This window comes from Danio rerio, chromosome 10 (genome assembly GCF_052040795.2).
Source record: "Danio rerio strain M-AB ecotype USA chromosome 10, GRCz13ab, whole genome shotgun sequence".
Taxonomy (NCBI): Eukaryota; Metazoa; Chordata; class Actinopteri; order Cypriniformes; family Danionidae; genus Danio; species Danio rerio.
The window spans coordinates 37790740-37809390 of record NC_141030.1 but is presented as its reverse complement, the minus strand read 5'-3'; the positions used below and the strand labels follow the sequence as shown (position 1 = coordinate 37809390).

General features: G+C 36.9%; 2 protein-coding genes across 5 annotated transcripts in view; one reads left to right on the top strand and one right to left on the bottom strand.

Annotated features, from left to right (window-relative positions):
- The window catches only part of LOC147842141 (uncharacterized), a 1078568-nt gene that overhangs the window by 712023 nt on the left and 347894 nt on the right, over positions 1-18651 (top strand). The window lies entirely within an intron of this gene.
- kl (klotho) lies at positions 77-18028 on the bottom strand. Of its 4 annotated transcripts, XM_087271069.1 has the most exons (8): positions 17277-18028; positions 15717-15753; positions 13196-13345; positions 12413-13087; positions 9401-9911; positions 7631-7899; positions 4694-5819; positions 77-2722 (listed from the first exon to the last, which is right to left on the bottom strand). In XM_087271069.1, the coding sequence occupies exons 4-8, from the start codon at positions 12977-12979 to the stop codon at positions 2382-2384; spliced, it is 2814 nt and encodes a 937-aa protein (XP_087127195.1). In that variant the 5' UTR covers positions 12980-13087; positions 13196-13345; positions 15717-15753; positions 17277-18028; the 3' UTR covers positions 77-2381. The 4 variants fall into 4 exon arrangements, 3 of the variants coding, with proteins under 3 accessions (XP_087127195.1, XP_087127196.1, XP_087127194.1); XR_015501338.1 differs by lacking the exons at positions 15717-15753; positions 17277-18028 and having other exon boundaries at positions 77-591; positions 978-2722; positions 12413-13245; XM_087271070.1 differs by lacking the exons at positions 15717-15753; positions 17277-18028 and having other exon boundaries at positions 9401-10431; positions 11681-13087.

The window sequence follows — 18651 nt, the reverse complement described above, 5'->3', positions numbered from 1 at the left end:
GGGTACAGAATTCTGGATATGTGTGAAATAAGCAAAATATTGACAACAAAGCACAAATACAATGAAAACTGGGAACTTCAGAGACAATCATTTAAAAAGTGCAAATAAGTTACAGTTAATCTTAAAAAGCAATGATACACAAGTGGACTTGTGATGACAATTAGACAGTTAACAATTATTTAATACCCATGTGATCATGTAATTTACACATCAGAAAATACATGACCTGTTCTAAAGAGACGCTTCATCCAGAAATGAAAATTCTGTCATCACATACTCAACTTTACCCGTTAAACTTCTTTTCTTGTGTTAAACATGAAAGGAGATATTATGAAGAATGCTGGAAACCTGAAACCATTGACAATATTTGTGTTTCCTACTATGTAAGTCAATAGTTACAGGTTTTCAGCGTTTTTTAAAATATCTTCTTTCATGTTTGACACGAAACACATGAAGGTGTGATATAGATCAGGGGTGTCCACTTACGCTCCTGGAGGGCCGGTGTCCTGGAGAGTTTAGCTCCAACCCAATCCAAGACACCTGAACCAGCTAACCAAGCTCTTACTAGATATACTAAAACAGGTGTCCAAACTCAGTCCGGGAGGGCCGGTGTCCTTAAAAATTTAGCTCCAACTCTCCTCAAAACACCTGCCAGGACATTTCAAGTGAGCAAAGTAAGTGCTTGATTACTGGCTTGGGTGTGTCTGATTGGGGATACAGCTAAACTATGCTGAACGCTCGCCTTCCAGGACCGGATCTGAACACCCCTGTACTAGAAACTTACTTGCTGGTGTGTTGAAGCAAGTTGCAGCTAAACTCAGCAGGACATTGGCCCTCCAGGACAGAGTTTGGACACCCCTGATATAGATATTTTTAGTTTGGTAAATAGTGAATACGCTTTCATTTTTGGGTGAACTATCCCTTTAACATCACTTATTTACACTAATCATACTAAGAACCTCTATAACATGCCAAACAAATACAATACATTTCCCTTATAAATGTTTTATCGTGCAAAAACCAAACTGCCGTGCAAACTTGACAAAACAACGCAAATATCTTACTTTTTACAAATAAATAAGGATTTTAAAGCTAGCCATTACATAACTATCCTGGGGACTCGTTTATAAAAATGTGTATTCATTTATACACATTTAATTCAGAGAAATGAACGTTTTAGATAGCCACTTTACAAACTCCCCCAATTAAAGGGGATAGTTCACCCAAAAAACAAAACTTTTCTCATCATGTACTCACCCGCCATTTGATCTAAACCTGTTTTTGGTTCTTACTTCTGTTGAACATAAAGAAGATATTTATGTTAGAAACTAGTAGTCCGTGACAAAGGCTGCCAGTTTCAAACATTCTTCAAAATATCTTATTTAGTGTTCAACAGATTAAAGAAACTTTAACAAAGGTTTGGAACCACTTGAGAGTGAGTACATTATGACAAATCCTTCTATCATTTTTTCAGGTGAACTATCTCTTTAAATGAGCACCAGTCCAAAGTCCAAATCTTTAGCTTGAGAATGGCAAGGGGCAAAACCCGATTTGTGCAGATTTACGTTTTATAAATAGCATACATTAGGGCTTTTCACACCTGAATTAGTTAACCCTGGGTCATTTTTACTCTGGATAAATGTAATCCTGTGATATATAATCCTGTTTACTCCATCTGATGCATTTTTATATTTAATTACAATTGTCATTATTGCCTTTAAACACTAAAACACCAATTTCTATATAGTTTATGCCGTTTTTGTGACATAAATAAGTGACGAGTGGTCTTAATGTAACAATCAAAGGCCATATAATTTCAGGCTGAATGTTTAGGTTTAAGCACAGAACTGGTGCTTCTAAATCACAAATATGAAACACTTCTTTACCTGCGGTTAAAACTGGGGTTTAGTACAAGGCATGGGCTGGTATAAGATTCTGATTACATGATAACCTCACATAAAAACATTGGTTTTACTGTATTGTAATTACTGCCCTAATTTTTTTTTTTAAATGTCAGGGTAAAAAACAACAATCTTTTCCCCCCATTGAACACAGTATGTTTTATATTAAGAAGCATTTATAATGTTTTAAAACAGTAAACATGTTAAAATAATTAATGTCAGGTTAAATGATTAAAATAAATGATTAACTTCTGTGGTCTTCAATAGTTTCAAAAACATAAAGATTTTTTAACCTGTAAAGGCAGAACATTTTAGGGGTTTTAAAACCTTGACTTTTCCTTGACTTTAACTTGGATAAACTGGTTATCATCACGTGCCGATTTAATACAACAAAAACATAGGGTTAAGCACAGTGTGAAGAGACCTACAGTAATGAGAAAACCACTAAATAAATTAAAATTGTCAGCAGAGCTGTATCAATCATTTTTTGGTGGTTAACTTGTGCCTCTTAAATGCATAGTAGATAACAAGGCACATAGTGATGAGCATGCAGGAGCTCACCAGAGAGAGAAAGCCGACCACAGGCTTCTTGGTGAGGACATATCGGCCCGATCCTTGAGCTGGAGCATGGGGACACTGATGCTGAGATGTGCCTGGGGCTGGGAAGCCATTGTGGCGGATAATGTTTTTGTAATGGCCCAGTGAGGATTTTGAAATCACCTCTTCCTGCACGTGACCATACATGCCAAAGCCTGGGTCCCGCTGGTCACTGAATGCGTATGCAAAATAGCCTTTTAGATTCACTGCATCCAGCATGTATGCTAAAAAAAAAAAAACAGATCAGAGGTTAGAAAATGACCGTAGTGAACTCATGACGTAACTATAAATCGAATTCAGATACCAAGATAAATGAGGCCAATGTTTTGGGAATAGTAAACAAATATTTTCCAAAGCTCAGATGAAGAGCGGTGTTCTAGTTTTTTTTTAAGGTCAGCAAACTTTCTCTAGTTTTGTGCTTAATAATTAAGCTGCTGCGTGGGGATGTGTGTGTGTACAGCATGAGCTTTGTGCCTTTAAATAGAAGCTGCGTAAATTTGATTCGTCAGAACTTTTCCAAGTGTGTTACTGTAGCAAAAAATAAATCTTAAACAAGATGATGTTGGACAACTAAATAGCTAGGATAATTGGCAGATATTGTAAAAAAGTAAACAATCTATAAAATGACCATGAATAATATTAATATTAATAATAATAATACTTAATAATAATAGTAATAATTACATCTATGACATTTAATATATTTGTGTGTGTATATACACATTTAATTATTCAATAAACGTAATAATATTTATATAATAATTTGCATATATATTTATATTATAATTAGCACATGTTCTTTCATTAAAACTGTTTAAATCTGTAAATTGTTTATTTTATTTTAGATAAAATATATTAGATTAATTAGATAATGTTAATAATATATAATTAAATAATTCAAATTATAATCTAAGATCTATCGAGTGTTTAGTCTCCATTATACTTCAATAATCAACTATCATGCAAACTATCATTTACTTTTCCTTACCACTGTGACCCCTCTGTTATATCCCTTACTGCTGTTTTCTCACCGCAGTTATTTTTGCTGGTTTCATTAATTTTCATTCACAAAAGAAGTTATTTTGAAGAATGGTTGATGGCACTAATCGACTTCAATAGTAGAAAAACTACGGAAGTAAATGAATGCAGCAACCAGTATTTTTAAAAAACATCCTCTTATATGTTTAACGGAAGAAAGAAACTCATAAATAGGTTTTGAACAAGTGAAATGTACGTAAACAAGAATTTTCATTTTTGGGTGAACTGTCCCTTTAAGAGAACATTTACATATGCATCTAAATGTTGATTTTAAAACAATGTACTGCTGGAAACTGCCTTTTTTTTAGTTTATAGCATTTTACATTTTATATATGTAAAAAAAAAAAACTTTGCCAAAACCTGTGCACAAAATTCTACATTTAAACACCTTTTAAACACATTTAAACACCTTTTTATTTCATTTATTAATTTTCATTCGGCTTAAGGCTGGTGTATACTTCTGCGTCGAGTGATTACCGTAATCCAGGGCGCCTGCCTTGTACGTAACCGTGCGTTTATACTTCTGCGCATTGTTTGTGTTGCTCTGCAATAACACTTCCAAAACGCTAGCTGGCAGAAAGCTTTTATGTTCCTCTGTGTCGAGTTTTTTCATGGATGTTTTGTTTTTTCTGAACGCTACCTTGATGTAGAAGTAGCTAAAACTCGCTTATTCAGAGGATGGAATCGGTGGACGTGCAACAACCTTAATCATAAGGTAAACACAAAACAAAAGTTTCTATCTGGAGCTCCTTCAAAGGACTCAACACTTGTAAACACTAGCTCCATCTGGCTTGCGGCTATCAGCACCGCCCACGCTCGTCACAGCTACCAAGCCAACCAATCACAGAGCTTGCGCTACACGTCATTGCAATGTGTAATTACATTTTTCGAGAGGTGCGCGTCGGTGTCAGCCACGGCGAAGGCCATGCGACCGTGCGAAGGCTGTGCAAAATCATACATGTGCGCTTGACGCAGAAGTATAAATTCTTTATTTGATTAATTTAAAAATTATATTTTGGACAGGAAAGTGTCAAACATGTCAGCGCACTTAACAGCTAAGCTATTGGAGCCACATATAAACTATAACTACAAACATTTTCAAAAATTGGGATCGGCATGAACTACTTTACTGGAAGCCAACACAAATGATTTCTTACCTTTCAAGGCCTCATTCACATAGTTGTAAAGGTAATAGCTGCGCAAGCTATCCCTAAACCTAGCGGTATCCTCTTGAACACCATTGGCCATCACATAAATGGGAACACCTTTGTATCGCGAGTTCACCCAGTTCAATGCCTTGCGTAGACCCCAGGGAACCACAGGAGAGTTGCGTCTTGGGGACATGATCCAGGTCACGTCAGATATCAGCTGAACCTGCAGCTTGTCCTTAAAGGTGTATTTATCCTCCACTCCATCGTACACCATCGAGGTAGTAAAATGGCTGATGGCAAAGAAATCGTAGGTTCCTTTCACCAACAGCCGATCCTCTTCGCTGAACGTGGGTAAGTGGTAGTTGAAAAGATCAATAGTGTTCCTCTGTTGGAGCCAGCTACGCATCACTGCCGGGTAATCGCCTTTACCGAAAATGGGCTCCGCAAACCATCCCACTCGAAAGTCCAGGACTCGGTCTGCAGGGGCCACGTCCTCCCTGTTGAATGAAAATGCAGGTTCGACCCAATCCATATGAAGAACCAGTGATGCTTTGCCACCTTGGGCCTTGCGGAATTCTCTGTCGTAGACGTGCCAAGCTAGAGCATGTGCACGTAGCAGCTGGTGACCTACAGTGTATTCAAGATCCTCATCGTTGGGCTCATTGAGTGTGATCCAGAGCTTGACATGAGCTCCTAGTCGATGGAAACACAACCTAGCATAGTCCACAAAGGCCTGGACGGTCTTCTCGCTCTGCCAGCCATCACTGGCCTCCATTGGTGCTGGAAGGCTGGACAGTTTCCCTGTATGGTGCCAAAGAGTCACCACAGGGGTTATGTTCACTTTTTGTAGCTCGCTGACAAAACAATAATAGTATCTTAGCAATGTTTCGTTAGCATCAGACACGTGGCCTGTGGGGACGATGGAGGACCAGTTGAGGGAGAAATGGAAATGGGAGACTTGCATTCGGAGTAGATCAGACACCTGCTGGCGGATGCTGCCGTAGTCGGCGCAGTGGGGTGTCCTGCGCAGATGGGGCGCCTGCAGCCCAGGGAGCTTTTTCAGCTCTCCGTTTCCAGAAATGTTCCAGATGTAAACATTAGTGTCGGTGAACTGCGTAGGGGTAGTGTCAACCTATAAAACAGGATGATTTCAGATGGTGAATTTCAATAGAATGAACTGCAAATGATGTTTAGTAGTGTTTGAAGTTTGAACCAAGGTCAGAGTTAAAGGTAAATGTACAAGTTCAGCAAAAATGACCCTTGAACGGGACAAACAAAAACAATTCAGTAGGTTTGATGTTCTGGACTGTGGTGTACAAAGTCCGGCCATTTCCTTAATTTTGAGTAAATTTGTGCAGTGAGTCTTTTTTAGTAGTATCAAAGTTGTTTTATTATTAAATTTAAAAAAGAGACATTGTGCATCAATGAAGATTAAAATCCAAATGGCGTTTACTTTTTTTTTATTAATGAATCCATGAAAAATCATTGTTTCCACCAAAAAAATCTGTTTTCAATGCTTTCGGCATTGACAATAATAAAATCTATTATTAATAAATTCACAATATTGTTAATAAGGTGCTTTTTCACAGCAGGTTGAGGCAGGGATTAATATGGCTCACTCTTAGGAGTTTTCCACTGCGTTCTGTACAAAGTTTACTTTTTTAGTACCACCTGTACTTCAAAATTTACTGCTATCAAAATGTGACATATTCATACTGCCGATTAACGATTGTTCCAAGAGAATCACTAGCATCATTGGATTTGTGACAAGACAACAAAGCCATTATATTTAAATAGTCAGCAACAGCTACTACTGTGTGGTTGATGCCCACTAATAATTTACCACTGCAAGCAACATGTGAATAGCAGCATCGTGGTCCAGATGTTCATCTAGTTGGTATCTGAGAAGCGAATCCAACAAGATTACCCGGAATTAAAAAAAATTACTCAGTAGACGTGGCATAATTACACTACCTCAGTCTTGTCGCCTATCCAAGTTTTAGGAACAGCAAATAATAATTTGACTTCTAGTTGATCATTTGGTATCAGAAGTGGCTTATATAAAAGGCAAAGGACACTAGATTACGCCCATTTTACCAGAATAAAATATGATCATGCCTTGATTGTTAGTTATTTAGTTAGGACAGTAAGGCCTGACTTTGCTTAGACAAAAGTCTTGTCACTTAACAGAAATAATGTGCAGTATAGATTATAAAGTCATGCTGCAGTGGAAAAAGAATGAATATTGTGTATGACTCCCATGAGCTTGAAGGACAGCATCCATACATCTCTGCAATGACTCAAAAAACTTATTAATAAAGTCATGGCAAAGAAAGCATTCTTGCAGGACTCCCAGAGTTCATCAAGATTCTTTGGATTCATCTAATGCCTCCTCCTCCATCTAACCCCAGACATGCTCAATAATGTTCATGTCTGGTGACTGGGCTGGCCAATCCTGGAGCACCTTGACTTTCTTTGTTTTCAGGAACTTTAATATGGCGGCTGAAGTATGATAAGGAGTGCTATCCTGCTGAAGAATTTGCCCTCTCCTCTGGTTTGCAATGTAATGGGCAGCGCAAATGTCTTGATAACTCAGGCTGTTGATGTTGCCATCCACTCTGCAGATCTCTCGCACGCCCCCATACTGAATGTAACCCCAAACCATGATTTTTTATTAAAAAAACTTCCAAGTTTCAATAGGTCTTCTGCAGTATTTGTGATGATTGTGATGCAGTTCAACAGATGATTCATTGGAAAAAAAAATCGACCTTCTGCCACTTTTTCAAACGATCAACTAGAAGTCAAGTAATTATTTGTTGCTCTTACAACTGGGGTCGACAACAAGACTTTTGTCAGGTAGAGTATAGTGATGATCCCACTCCTTTTAATTTGGCAAAATTTACCCAGAGCACCTTTAAACGTGATAAGCAGGGAAAGTTGTACCTGTATGGAGTTGGCAGCCACTCCCCAAGCAAAGTCACAGGGAAATGCACCTTGTGCAGGGCGGTTCTCTGGCAGCTGAGGGAAGCCATTCTTCTCTATGAGTTTGCTATAGAAAGTGGCAGATGCCTTCGGCTCTCTCTTCAGATCAGGAGTGTTGAAATCCACATAGAACAGCCCTCTGCGTATCGCATATTCACGGTACCACTCATATCCATCCAGCAGAGACCAGGCCGTGTAGCCAATCACATTCACCCTGTCAACATGGATTGCTGGAAAGACAAGAAAATGTATGTTGATGATTGACTTTAAAATCTGAATTGTTAAAAACAGTACTGATGTAACAGACTACACATCTTACTGTGTCGAATCACACTACGGTTTTTGAGTCACGGATCAGATCATTTTTCGGATCAGCAAAAAAGGGGAGGAGACAAATGTCATTTGGTTTCCATTTATACAAATACATTACAGCAAAAACCAATTGGTTTTAACAAACAGAACGTAGAACCTGTAATTTTAATAAAAAATAAAAATCAAGAAAGAAACAGCTGAAAAAAGGAAAATATTCATTACAAAAAATGACCTTTGCTACTGTTGCTGATAATACTAAATATAGAAATCTAACATCTTGTACAACTAATCATATTTATTTTCAGTTAATGATTCAACAATTCAAATATAACTTCATGGTTTTTAACTTCATGTGTCATTAAAGGTGGATCACTTTTAAAAACCTATTCTGTGACATAATTTTGATGGTTGTTTGTCGCCACCCATTGGTTAAACAATGAAATTGCTACAACCCCAGCATCAAGTTCCATTAAACTGTGATTTTAATCTTCACCATAAACATCAGTGTTTATATCTGAACTATAAACTGTTCTCCCAGTACTTCTGTGTTATTTAATTGTTTGTAACGAATTGAAAAAGTGTAAAAACTTAATCTCTCTCGATTAAACGCAGGTCTGAATGCAGTGCTTAGGATTAATAAACATATGCAAATCATTATTATCATTTGTCATTCATGTTGCACAGGTTTGAATTGAGATCACAGTTTCTTAATGATTTATTGTGCAGCTTTACAACTGAATGCATTTATGCAGGCTAAACAAACAGTGACAGCAAACGCCTTTAATTAATAACCTAAGACAGCATTAAGGTCAGTCCCACCACAACTTCTTTCGTCATCATTATATTATACGGGGAAGCCATAATGCTTTCAGACACGTGATTTGAAAGACACAGGAGGTGATCTCTCTGCAATTATTATGAATGTCGGATTAACCTTGGATTAAAGTAAAAATAAAAAAGTTATTAATTTGCACTATAGACAATTTTTGTCCCTTAGAAACATTGTGCATTATAAATTGTGCTTCATATGAGTGAGTGGGCTTGACAAACCACCTGTAAAAACACTGTAGAAACAATATTCTGCACAACATTGTTCAGTCTCATGTAAAAGTACTTGTATAGCCTGTCTTATGTGTATAGTTAAGTATCTTATGGTATATGTTAGTTATGCATATGTTTTATTTAAATAGCTCATGTCCAGTGTGGTGTTTGTATATGTTTAATTTATGTAGCACCGTTGTCCTGCAAGACACAACATTTCGTTCCTCTGTATGTCAACACATGTAGCAGAATGACAATAAAGCTTGACTTGACTTAAGTATGATTTTTCAATACTCCTTCCACCACTGGCACAAACCAACCCTTAAACATCAAATAAACCCTCACAATATCATTAAACCCCCTCATTCATCCACATACCTTTTAGCGTCTCCATAATGAAGCGCTTTAAATAGTACATATGCTTGGCATCCTTTGTTTTAGTGTTGCCACTTCCATACCAGCCGCTCTCCACCACAAAGATGGGAGGATTGTTGTACTCTGCACGGACCCAGTACAAAAGCATCCTCAGACCCAAATCTTCAGTCTGGCCGAAGCGCAGACTGTCATTGATCAGCTGAAAACTAAGAGCAGGTCCATGAGACAGAGCAAAGAAGTCGGCGGTTCCGTTCACATACGCGCTCTCGGCCTCGGTGAAGGACGGCAGTCTGTGGGTCAGATTGTCCTTCATGCAGGGTGGATAATCTCCATCTACAAACAAGGGACGGGCGAACCAGCCAAGCACAAAGTTTAGAGAGCGCTGGCAGGCTTTGCGGCTCTCCTGTCTGGTTCTGCTGGGTTTGATCCAGTGAGATCCCAGAGCCATGGACACTCTCCCCCCCTGAGCGGCACGATATCGCTCGTCATACAGGTGCCAGGCTGCAGCGTGAGCCTACAATACAATTGAAAACATGTTTTTGTTATATATATGTACAGTATATACAGTTAAAGTCAAATTTATTATTTCTATAATTATTTTTTTTAAATATTTCCCAAATGATGAGCAAAAAAATTTTCACAGTATTTCCTATGATGTTTTTTCTTTTTGGGAAAGTTTTTTTGTATTATTTCGACTAGAATAAAAGCAGTTTTTAATTTTTTAAAAAACAATTTAAGGTCAATATTTGCCCCCTTAAGCAGTATTTTTTTTTTTTGATTGTCTACAGAACAAACCATGGTTATACAATGATTTGCCTAATTACCCTTACCTGCCAAGTAAACCTAAATAACCTAGTTAAGCCTTTAAATGTCACTTAAATGTCACTTTTGTCACTAGTCAAACATTATTTTCTGTTATCATGGCAAAGATAAAAGAAATTAGTTATTATAAATTAGTTATTAAAACTACTCTGTTTAGAAATGGGGCGGCGCGGTGACTTAGTGGTAAGCACTATTGCCTCACAGCAAGGTTGCTGATTCAAGTCCCGGCAGGGCATTTTGGCAGTGTGGAGTTGTCGCCATGGATTTCCTCCAGGTGCTCCGGTTTCCCCCACATTCCAAAGACATGCGCTATAAGTGAACTGAATAAACTAAATTGGCTGTTGTGTATGAGTGTGAATGAGTGTGTATGGATGATTCCCAGTAATGGGGTTGCAGCTGGAAGGGCATCCGCTATGTAAAAAAATATACTGGATAAGTTGGCAGTTCATTCCGCTGTGGTGACCCCTTATGAATAAATAGACTAAGCTGAAGGAAAATTAATAAATGAATGTTTAAATATATGTTGAAAAAATCCTATTTCCGTTAAACAGAAATTGGGGAATAAAATATACAGGGGGCTTATAATTCAGGAGGGCTAATAATTCCAACTGTACAATAGAAGCCAAATGTTTCTTTAGTTTTAAAAAAAATCACTTATGGTTGAAAATGCTGTATTTATTTGACTTAAAATACAATGAATGAATAATATTGTGAAATATTTTGTCATTTTATGACTTATTTACCTATTTCTTTATATTTTTATGTAAATACATTTTATTGGACATATATCAATTTAAAGATTTTTTCATTATATTATTTACCTTAAAATTATTTTTTTCTGTGTAAATATATTTCAGAATTTAACTTAGTGCTTTGATGGAAAAACTGACTTTATTGTCACAAGATAAAATAACCAAATAATTTGATGTAAAATAAATGTTTAATAACTAACTCCTTTGTCTTTGCCATGATGACAGTACATAATATTTGACTAGATATTTTGCAAGACACTGGTATTCAGCTTACAGTGATATTTAAAGGCTTAACTCATTATGTTAACTAAGTTATTGATAAACAGTGGTTTGTTCTTTAATGAAAAGCTAATATTTCGTAACTAGGCTTAAATATCTATATATAATAGGAATAATAAGAGTAATTAATAGGAAATACTGGGAAAATTTGTCTTGCTCTGTTAGGTCATCACATGAGAAATTCGAAATTCATTCATTCATTTTCTTTTCAGCTTCGTCCCTTTATTAATCTTCTGTCACCACAGCAGAATGAACCGCCAACCTATCCAGCATATGTTTTGCACAACGGATGCCCTTCCAGCTACAACTCAACACTGGAAAACATCCACACACTCTTGCACACACTCACATACACTACAGCCAATTTTTAGTATGTCGAATGTTCTGCATGTCTTTGGACACACGGGGCTCGAACCAGCAACCTTCTTGCTGTGAGGTGATTGTGCTACCCACTGTGCCACCGTGCTGCCCCAAATGAAAAATATTGGAAAATAAAAGGTTAATTATTTGAAAATATTTGAAAAAAGTATATAAATAAAAATCCAGAAGAGGTTTTACATACCAGACTGAATTATTTTTCAATTTTGCTAAAAAGAAGTCTCTTAGGCTCATCAAATATTACTTTTATCTTTTTTAAATATAGATATTTTCTGATACTGAAACAACTGAAATAAAAGGCTTTATACATGAATGAAATAAATACGATTACACATACAGTACACAGCATAACTGAGTACACCCCATTTTAAAAAATAATATTTTTATCCATTTGTCAGAGAACATAGGTAGTGTATTTTGATGCATTTAAAAAAAAAACAGATTTATTAAACAGATTTTAGTTTGTAATAAATATTATTTTTATAACATATCAATTTTGGTGTACTAGTTTTTGGACAGTTATCGTGAGTTATTTTGTTAGATGAGCTCCAGATTTGACTTCAGTACTGACTAATCTAAAGTATGTGAACAAATATAATATTGTATAGCTTCCTAAAAATATCAATTTAAAAGATGTAAGGGGTTTACTTATATATGCCGAGCACTGTATATAGTATGTGTGCAATTTTCTCTGCCTTCCATTCGGTATCTAGACTCTAAAATATCTATTCAATATCTAAACTCTTAATTCCAAACAAACATTTCAGCATGTGACACTTATTACCTTCAGCAGATTGTGTCCGACTCTGAAAGGCAAATCAGAGTCATTCTTAATACCCGGAGCCACAACCCCAGTTCCATATCCATGCCAGGCCACGACAAAAGGATTGTCGATAGTGATCCAAAATTTCACATCCGATCCAAATGTCTTAAAGCAAAAATCGGCATAGTCTCTGAACAGCTCCACCATAACCGAATTACTCCAGCCTCCAAAGAGCGTCTGCAAACTGTCAGGCAGGTCCCAATGATACAAAGTGACAACAGGCTGCACCTTAATGTCCTTCAAACCCCGGATCAGATTTTTATAATACTCCACACCTTTGTCGTTGTAGCTTTCCTTAGTGCCATTGGAGAAAATGCGTGGCCAGGACAAGGAGAACCGATAATGACTGACTCCTAGTTGCTGAAGAGCTCGAAGGTCTCCAGGGATGTTATGATAACTATCGCTACCAACGTCTCCTCTGGACACTCGGGTCCCTCCTCGAGTAAAAGTGTCCCAGATTGACTTACCCTTCCCGTCTTTTTCCCAGGCTCCTTCCACTGAATATGCAGCGGTGCCGACGGCCCACATAAACTTATCAGGAAAGGTGTCATAGAGGAAGGCTTTGTCGTCGGGATATGGAAGTTTGCTGAATGTGTCCCATGTGTGCTGTCCTGCTCCTGGATCAGATGCTGTGCCCTGAAATTGACAGAACAAAACGAGCGGCAGAGGAATCCATGTCACTTTCATGGTGTCAGAGAACTGGACTGTGTTGTAAATGTTAAAGGAGTGAGCTGAATCTCTTACCTCACTGTGGTGTAACCCATCTGGGCCCGTTTTTTTTTTGTTGTTGTCCTCTCAGGAAATCTATCAATTATTACCCAGGCACTTGACGGGTAAATAGGTATCCAAGCACTGCGCAATTCCGGCCTCCATAATATAACAGATTTCCTCCTGCTAGAGTATGATACGACAAATATGATTATACGATGACAACAGCAATGATAAGAAAATGGACCCTAATGACAACTTAATTTCTTTAAAGACTGAATATATATGTATAAATATATATATATAAATATTATTGAACTGTATATTACAGTGATACTGATCACCTAGTTATCCTGTAACCTAAACTGGTTATTCAGTGACTTTGAATGAACAAACAGTTTATGAATGAAATATATCTTATGTATAGAGCATTAATGTTAACAGTCATGAAAAAAAAATACTCAATACAGTATTTTGAATTAATTAATTTAATTTCCATAATTTAGTTCTTGTTGTTTTTGCAGTTTAAACTGCAGGCATGATGGACATAATAAAGTATTTACTTTATACAGTTGAAGACAAAATCCTCCTTTTATCCTTTTTCTTCTATTTCAAATATTTTCCAAATTATGTTTAACAGAGCAAGACATTTTTTACAGTACTACCTATAATATTTTTTTCTTCTGGAGAAAGTCTTATTTGTTTTATTTCGGCTAGAATAAAAGCAGTTTTTATTTTTTTCCCCATTTTTATCAATATTTTTAGCCCCGTAAAGCAATTTTCTTTTTCGACTGTCTACAGAAAAAAGTATTATGTTTAGAAATTTGTTGAAAAAACTTCTTTTCATTAAGCCGAAATTAGGGAAAAAATATACACGATGGGTAATAATTCAGCAGGGCTAATAATTCTGACTTCATCTGTATTAAATACTGTAAAAAATTATGTTTAAAATGATTGTCTGCATCAAATTAACCAAACAATAATTTATGTATATATAAAAACATTAAATGCAAGATCCTTCATTCATGTTTTAAATAAGCTTTATAAAAAAAGTCAAAATTTATGTTTGATTATAATTCAGAGTGATAGATACATTTATGGAAAAGCGAGACAACATTCACTCAAAAAATTGGGTTTGCTGTTTGTTCAAACAACTTATTTAAAACGAGCCAAAACATTGATTCATTTTCTTTTCAGCTTAGTCCCTTTATTATTTAGGGGTCGCCGCAGTGGAATGAACCGCCAACTTATCCAGCATATCGTTTACATATCCCATCACTGAGAAACACCCATAAACTCTCATACACATATTTATTTATAAACTAATTTCAAGAGGATCACATGCTTATGATTGCTTGCAACGGGCCCCGCATTATTCAATTCATGATTCACCAATCAGTTGATTCCTAAGCCACTATAAATACCCTAAGTTCCATATGACAGCCATCTTCGTTTTAAAGAATCCCTCCTCCCATCCCTACTCCTCTTCCTTTCCTAGATGGGTGGCACAGTGGCCCAGTGGTTAGCTCTGTTCCCTCACAGCCATATAGTCACTGGTTCTAGTCCTTACCAAGCCAGCCAATGTTTCTGTGCAGTTTACACGATCTCCCCTTGCTCATGTGGGTTTCCCCCGGGTTCCCCAGTTTCCTCCCACCATCCAAAAACATGCAACTTAAGTAAATTGAGCAATCCAAATCGACACCATAGACATGCTCCTTGTAAGTAGTTATCTCTTAAGAGCAATCGCTATCTGTTCATTAGCTACTATAGCAGGAGAGTTCTCGACATCTACCTGAGCTCAAACTCCCCTGTCCCCTTGCAAACGCGAGGGAGCCCTGGGCTCGAGGATCTTATGAGCTCAGGGCTCTCACCAGCATGCCACACAAGCTTTATAGCCATCAGCTAAGCATAAACTCTTGAATTACATTACGGACATTTTGTCTTACCCAAATCACCTATATCGCATGTCTTTGGACTGTGGGGGAAACCGGAGCACCTGCAGGAAGCCCACGCGAACACATGGAGAACATACAAACTCCACACAGAATTGCCAACTGACCCAGCCGAGGCTCGAACCAGCGACCTACTTGCTGTGAGGTGACAGCACTACCCACTCTGCCACCATGTAGCCCTGAGCTGAAACAACACAATTCTTAATTGTTTTGATGTTAAATCCACCTAAATGTGTAAAAACTAATTCAATTATATATAAAAAATTAAGTCATCCTGCTCAGTGTCATTATGTGCAGCTTATTTATAAACTAATTTCCAAAGGATCACCTGCTTATGATTAATCACAACTGGTCGCGCATTAGATTCACATATTGCACAAATCAGATGAACACTGACTCCCTATACTGTAAATAACCAGAGTTTTTTTACTATAGTCATCTTCGTCTTGAAGAATTCTCCCTCCCACCCCTACTCCTCCTGATAGGGCGCCACGGCAGCCCACTGGTTAGCACTGTTGCCTCAAAACAAGAAAGCCACTAGTTCGAGCCCTTACCAGGCCAGTCGGCATTTCTGTGCGGAGTTTGCATGTTTTTCCTGTACTCACGTGGGTTTTCCCAGGTTCCCCGGTTTCCTCCCACCATCTAAAGACCAACAATATATAACAATAAGTAAATTGACTAATCCAAAGTGGCATTATAAGACAAACTCTTAGCTATATCTCTTAGCTATTACTAAAATGAGTTAAAACAACACAATTCTTAAGGCTTTTAGGGGAAACTTAATTGTTTTATGTTCAATCCACTGTAAAAAAAAAAACAAAAAAAACACACACAACAACAACCCCCGAATAAGATAACACATGAAGGATTCCTGTGCAACCCAGCATTAAAATCAAAATGAATTAGTATTTTAGGGGCTGTACTGTGATTCTTGAGTCTTCATAAAATATTTTCTGTTGTAAAATAAAGATGTTTATTTGTGCATATAACCCCTTTTATTTTTGGAATCGTGTGCATTTGACTGAATTGCATGTGTCGTATATTGGACAGCATATATGAAAAATCTCTCCATCTGGAGGCTGGTGATAATGTGCACCTGGACACAGAAGGAAAGACTGGCTTTGTAATAAGATAATGTCAATAATATGTTTCCTGAGATTGTTTTATTAGCTTTAAACTAGCCAGTTGATGGGGTCACGGTTACATTATCTGGGTTATTTTCGCCAGCCTGACTGATTGATTACCAGTGTGCATAATTCAGTGGATTAAATATGTTGCTTCTATCCATAGGCAAAACATTGGGCTTTGTCATTTAAAATAATTTGTATACCTGTATGAACACCTATTAATCACACAATATTCTTTCATGTGCTATCCAGGTGAGGGAAAATCAATGGTGTGAGTCTTGTGTTTCTCCGCAGGGCTTGTTTGTAAGTCATGGGTGAAGGTCAGTGTTGTGTAAATGTATGTTGGCTGGTGAAAATAATGTATTTTCTTCTACTGCTGATTTTTGTGGCATATTTATTTGTCCATGACAGGTCTAAACCACAAACAAAAACTGTGCAAAATAGTTGAATTATCTTATTGAAAACACCTCAAAAAATGAAAATAATTGTTTTATCCTTTTATAGGTCCTGCATCGGGTTTTCTTCATAATCTTTACAAAAAAAAAAGTGTTAAAAATGCAAATAAGGTGTTTCCATCAAGTTGTTAGAGCAGCTGACTGTGTTGGTAACCAACAGTAAACAAGAATTTATTTCTTATTAATAAGCAAAACCTTATCCCAATTTTTACTACAAATTACCATCACTCGATTCTCATGGGATACTTCAAAATGTTCATTAACACAGGGTCATTTTAAAATACTCATTCGGAAAACCCTGGAGTGTTTATTACAAAACTTTTAAAAAAGCACACCTCACATACTGAGCAGAGGTTAAAAAGTCGCATTTACTTATACACATTACTGTGGAAAATCTGTTGCGGGGCAATCCCTATGTGCATGGTTGTGAGCAGTGATGTAAACTAACTAATTACAAATACTCAAATGACTTGTAATTGTAATGACTTGAAATTGTAATATACTCAGTAGTTTTAAAAATGTGTTTTTAACTTTTTCAAGTATATTTTTAGTGTAGTATCAGTACTTTTACTTCACTACTTACCTTCAACCTGCAGTCACTACTTTATTATTTCTTGTCTATGGTGATTGGCTAAAGTAGAAAAATCAGTCCTGTTATTCCTGTTAATCAAAATCGCACACAGAAAGTAAATCGCATCAGACTGAACAAACAGAAGACATGGGCGATTTATAAATGCACCAAACCTTTTTGAAAGAATTTAAAATGTCCAAGAAGATGTCTAAAATCTTTACTCACAATGATCCAGGGACTGTTTATAGACTGCATGTCACTGATGAGAAAATTAAGGATGTCGACTGTATGATGATGACTGAAATCACCAAACAGCCTTAAACAATCACTAAATGGAGTAAAAGAAGAAAGGAAAGAAGGGCCGAATGAAGCAAGGGCCGAACAAGGAATGGAAGGAAAGACCAAATGAAGGAAGAAGGACTGAACTAACGAAAAAAGGAAGGACCAAATGAATAAAGGAAGGATTCAAGGAAGGACTGAACAAAGGAAGGAAGAAAGGACAGAAGGAAGCAACGAACGAACGAATGAATAAACAAAGGACCTAATGAATGAACAAAAGAATGAACGAATGAATGAATGAGTGGACTAATGAAGGGAGAAATGAAGGGAGAAATGAAAGAAGGAATAAATAAATTTTAAAAATTAACGAAAAAAATGAATGAAGAAAACAAACAAACAAACGAATGAATAAAGGAAGGACAGAATGAAAAAACGAAGGAAGAAAGGAATATAGGAAGATAACTGAATGCACTACATAATGTTACATTTACACATCCCTGCACAAAATTGCATGCAAACGCATCACCTTTTCACAGCGTACAATCACTACACACTATTCTTGAGTACCTTTACCTTTAAAAGGTCTTTTTTTTACTCATTATACGAGTAATATTTACAACAGATACTTTTACTTTACTTGCACTACATTTTTGGGCAAGTAATCGTAATTTTGCTTGAGTATGATTTTTCAGTACCCTTTTTACTGGTTGTAAGTAATGCCAGCCGATCGCACAAGGAAACACAACTATTTGACGTTTTGTCAGTTTACTGGCTAATTTGTACGAATTAGTATGTTCAGTTGTACGATTTTAAAAAGGGGGCATGGCACCAATCCCCCCCACCCCAAACCCAACCATCATTGGGGGATAAGCAAATCCTACGAAATTGAACAAATGAGATCATGCAAATTCATACAAATTAGCCACTGAAAACCTATGAATTGCCATGAGATAGCGTTAGTAATGCTGCATTCCAGATATCTCTGGATTAAAGGTTTTCCTACTTTCTACATTGGAATAACGTCTAGAATGCCACCAGAAATATGCATTGTGTTCAGAAGTGGGACATTTCACTGCTGAAATCACCAGTTGCACCTGTGTCTGAAATG

What these genes read in the sequence shown, in the direction of transcription:
- kl (XM_087271068.1), bottom strand. Translation starts at nt 13,138, where the DNA reads ATGAAAGTGACATGGATTCCTCTGCCGCTCGTTTTGTTCTGTCAATTT. An exon ending in TCGGACACAATCTGCTGAAG is followed by an intron (nt 9,912 to 12,412) that starts GTAATAAGTGTC and finishes ATTGTATTGTAG; the next exon opens with GCTCACGCTGCAGCCTGGCA. An exon ending in CATTATGGAGACGCTAAAAG is followed by an intron (nt 7,900 to 9,400) that starts GTATGTGGATGA and finishes TTGTCTTTCCAG; the next exon opens with CAATCCATGTTGACAGGGTG.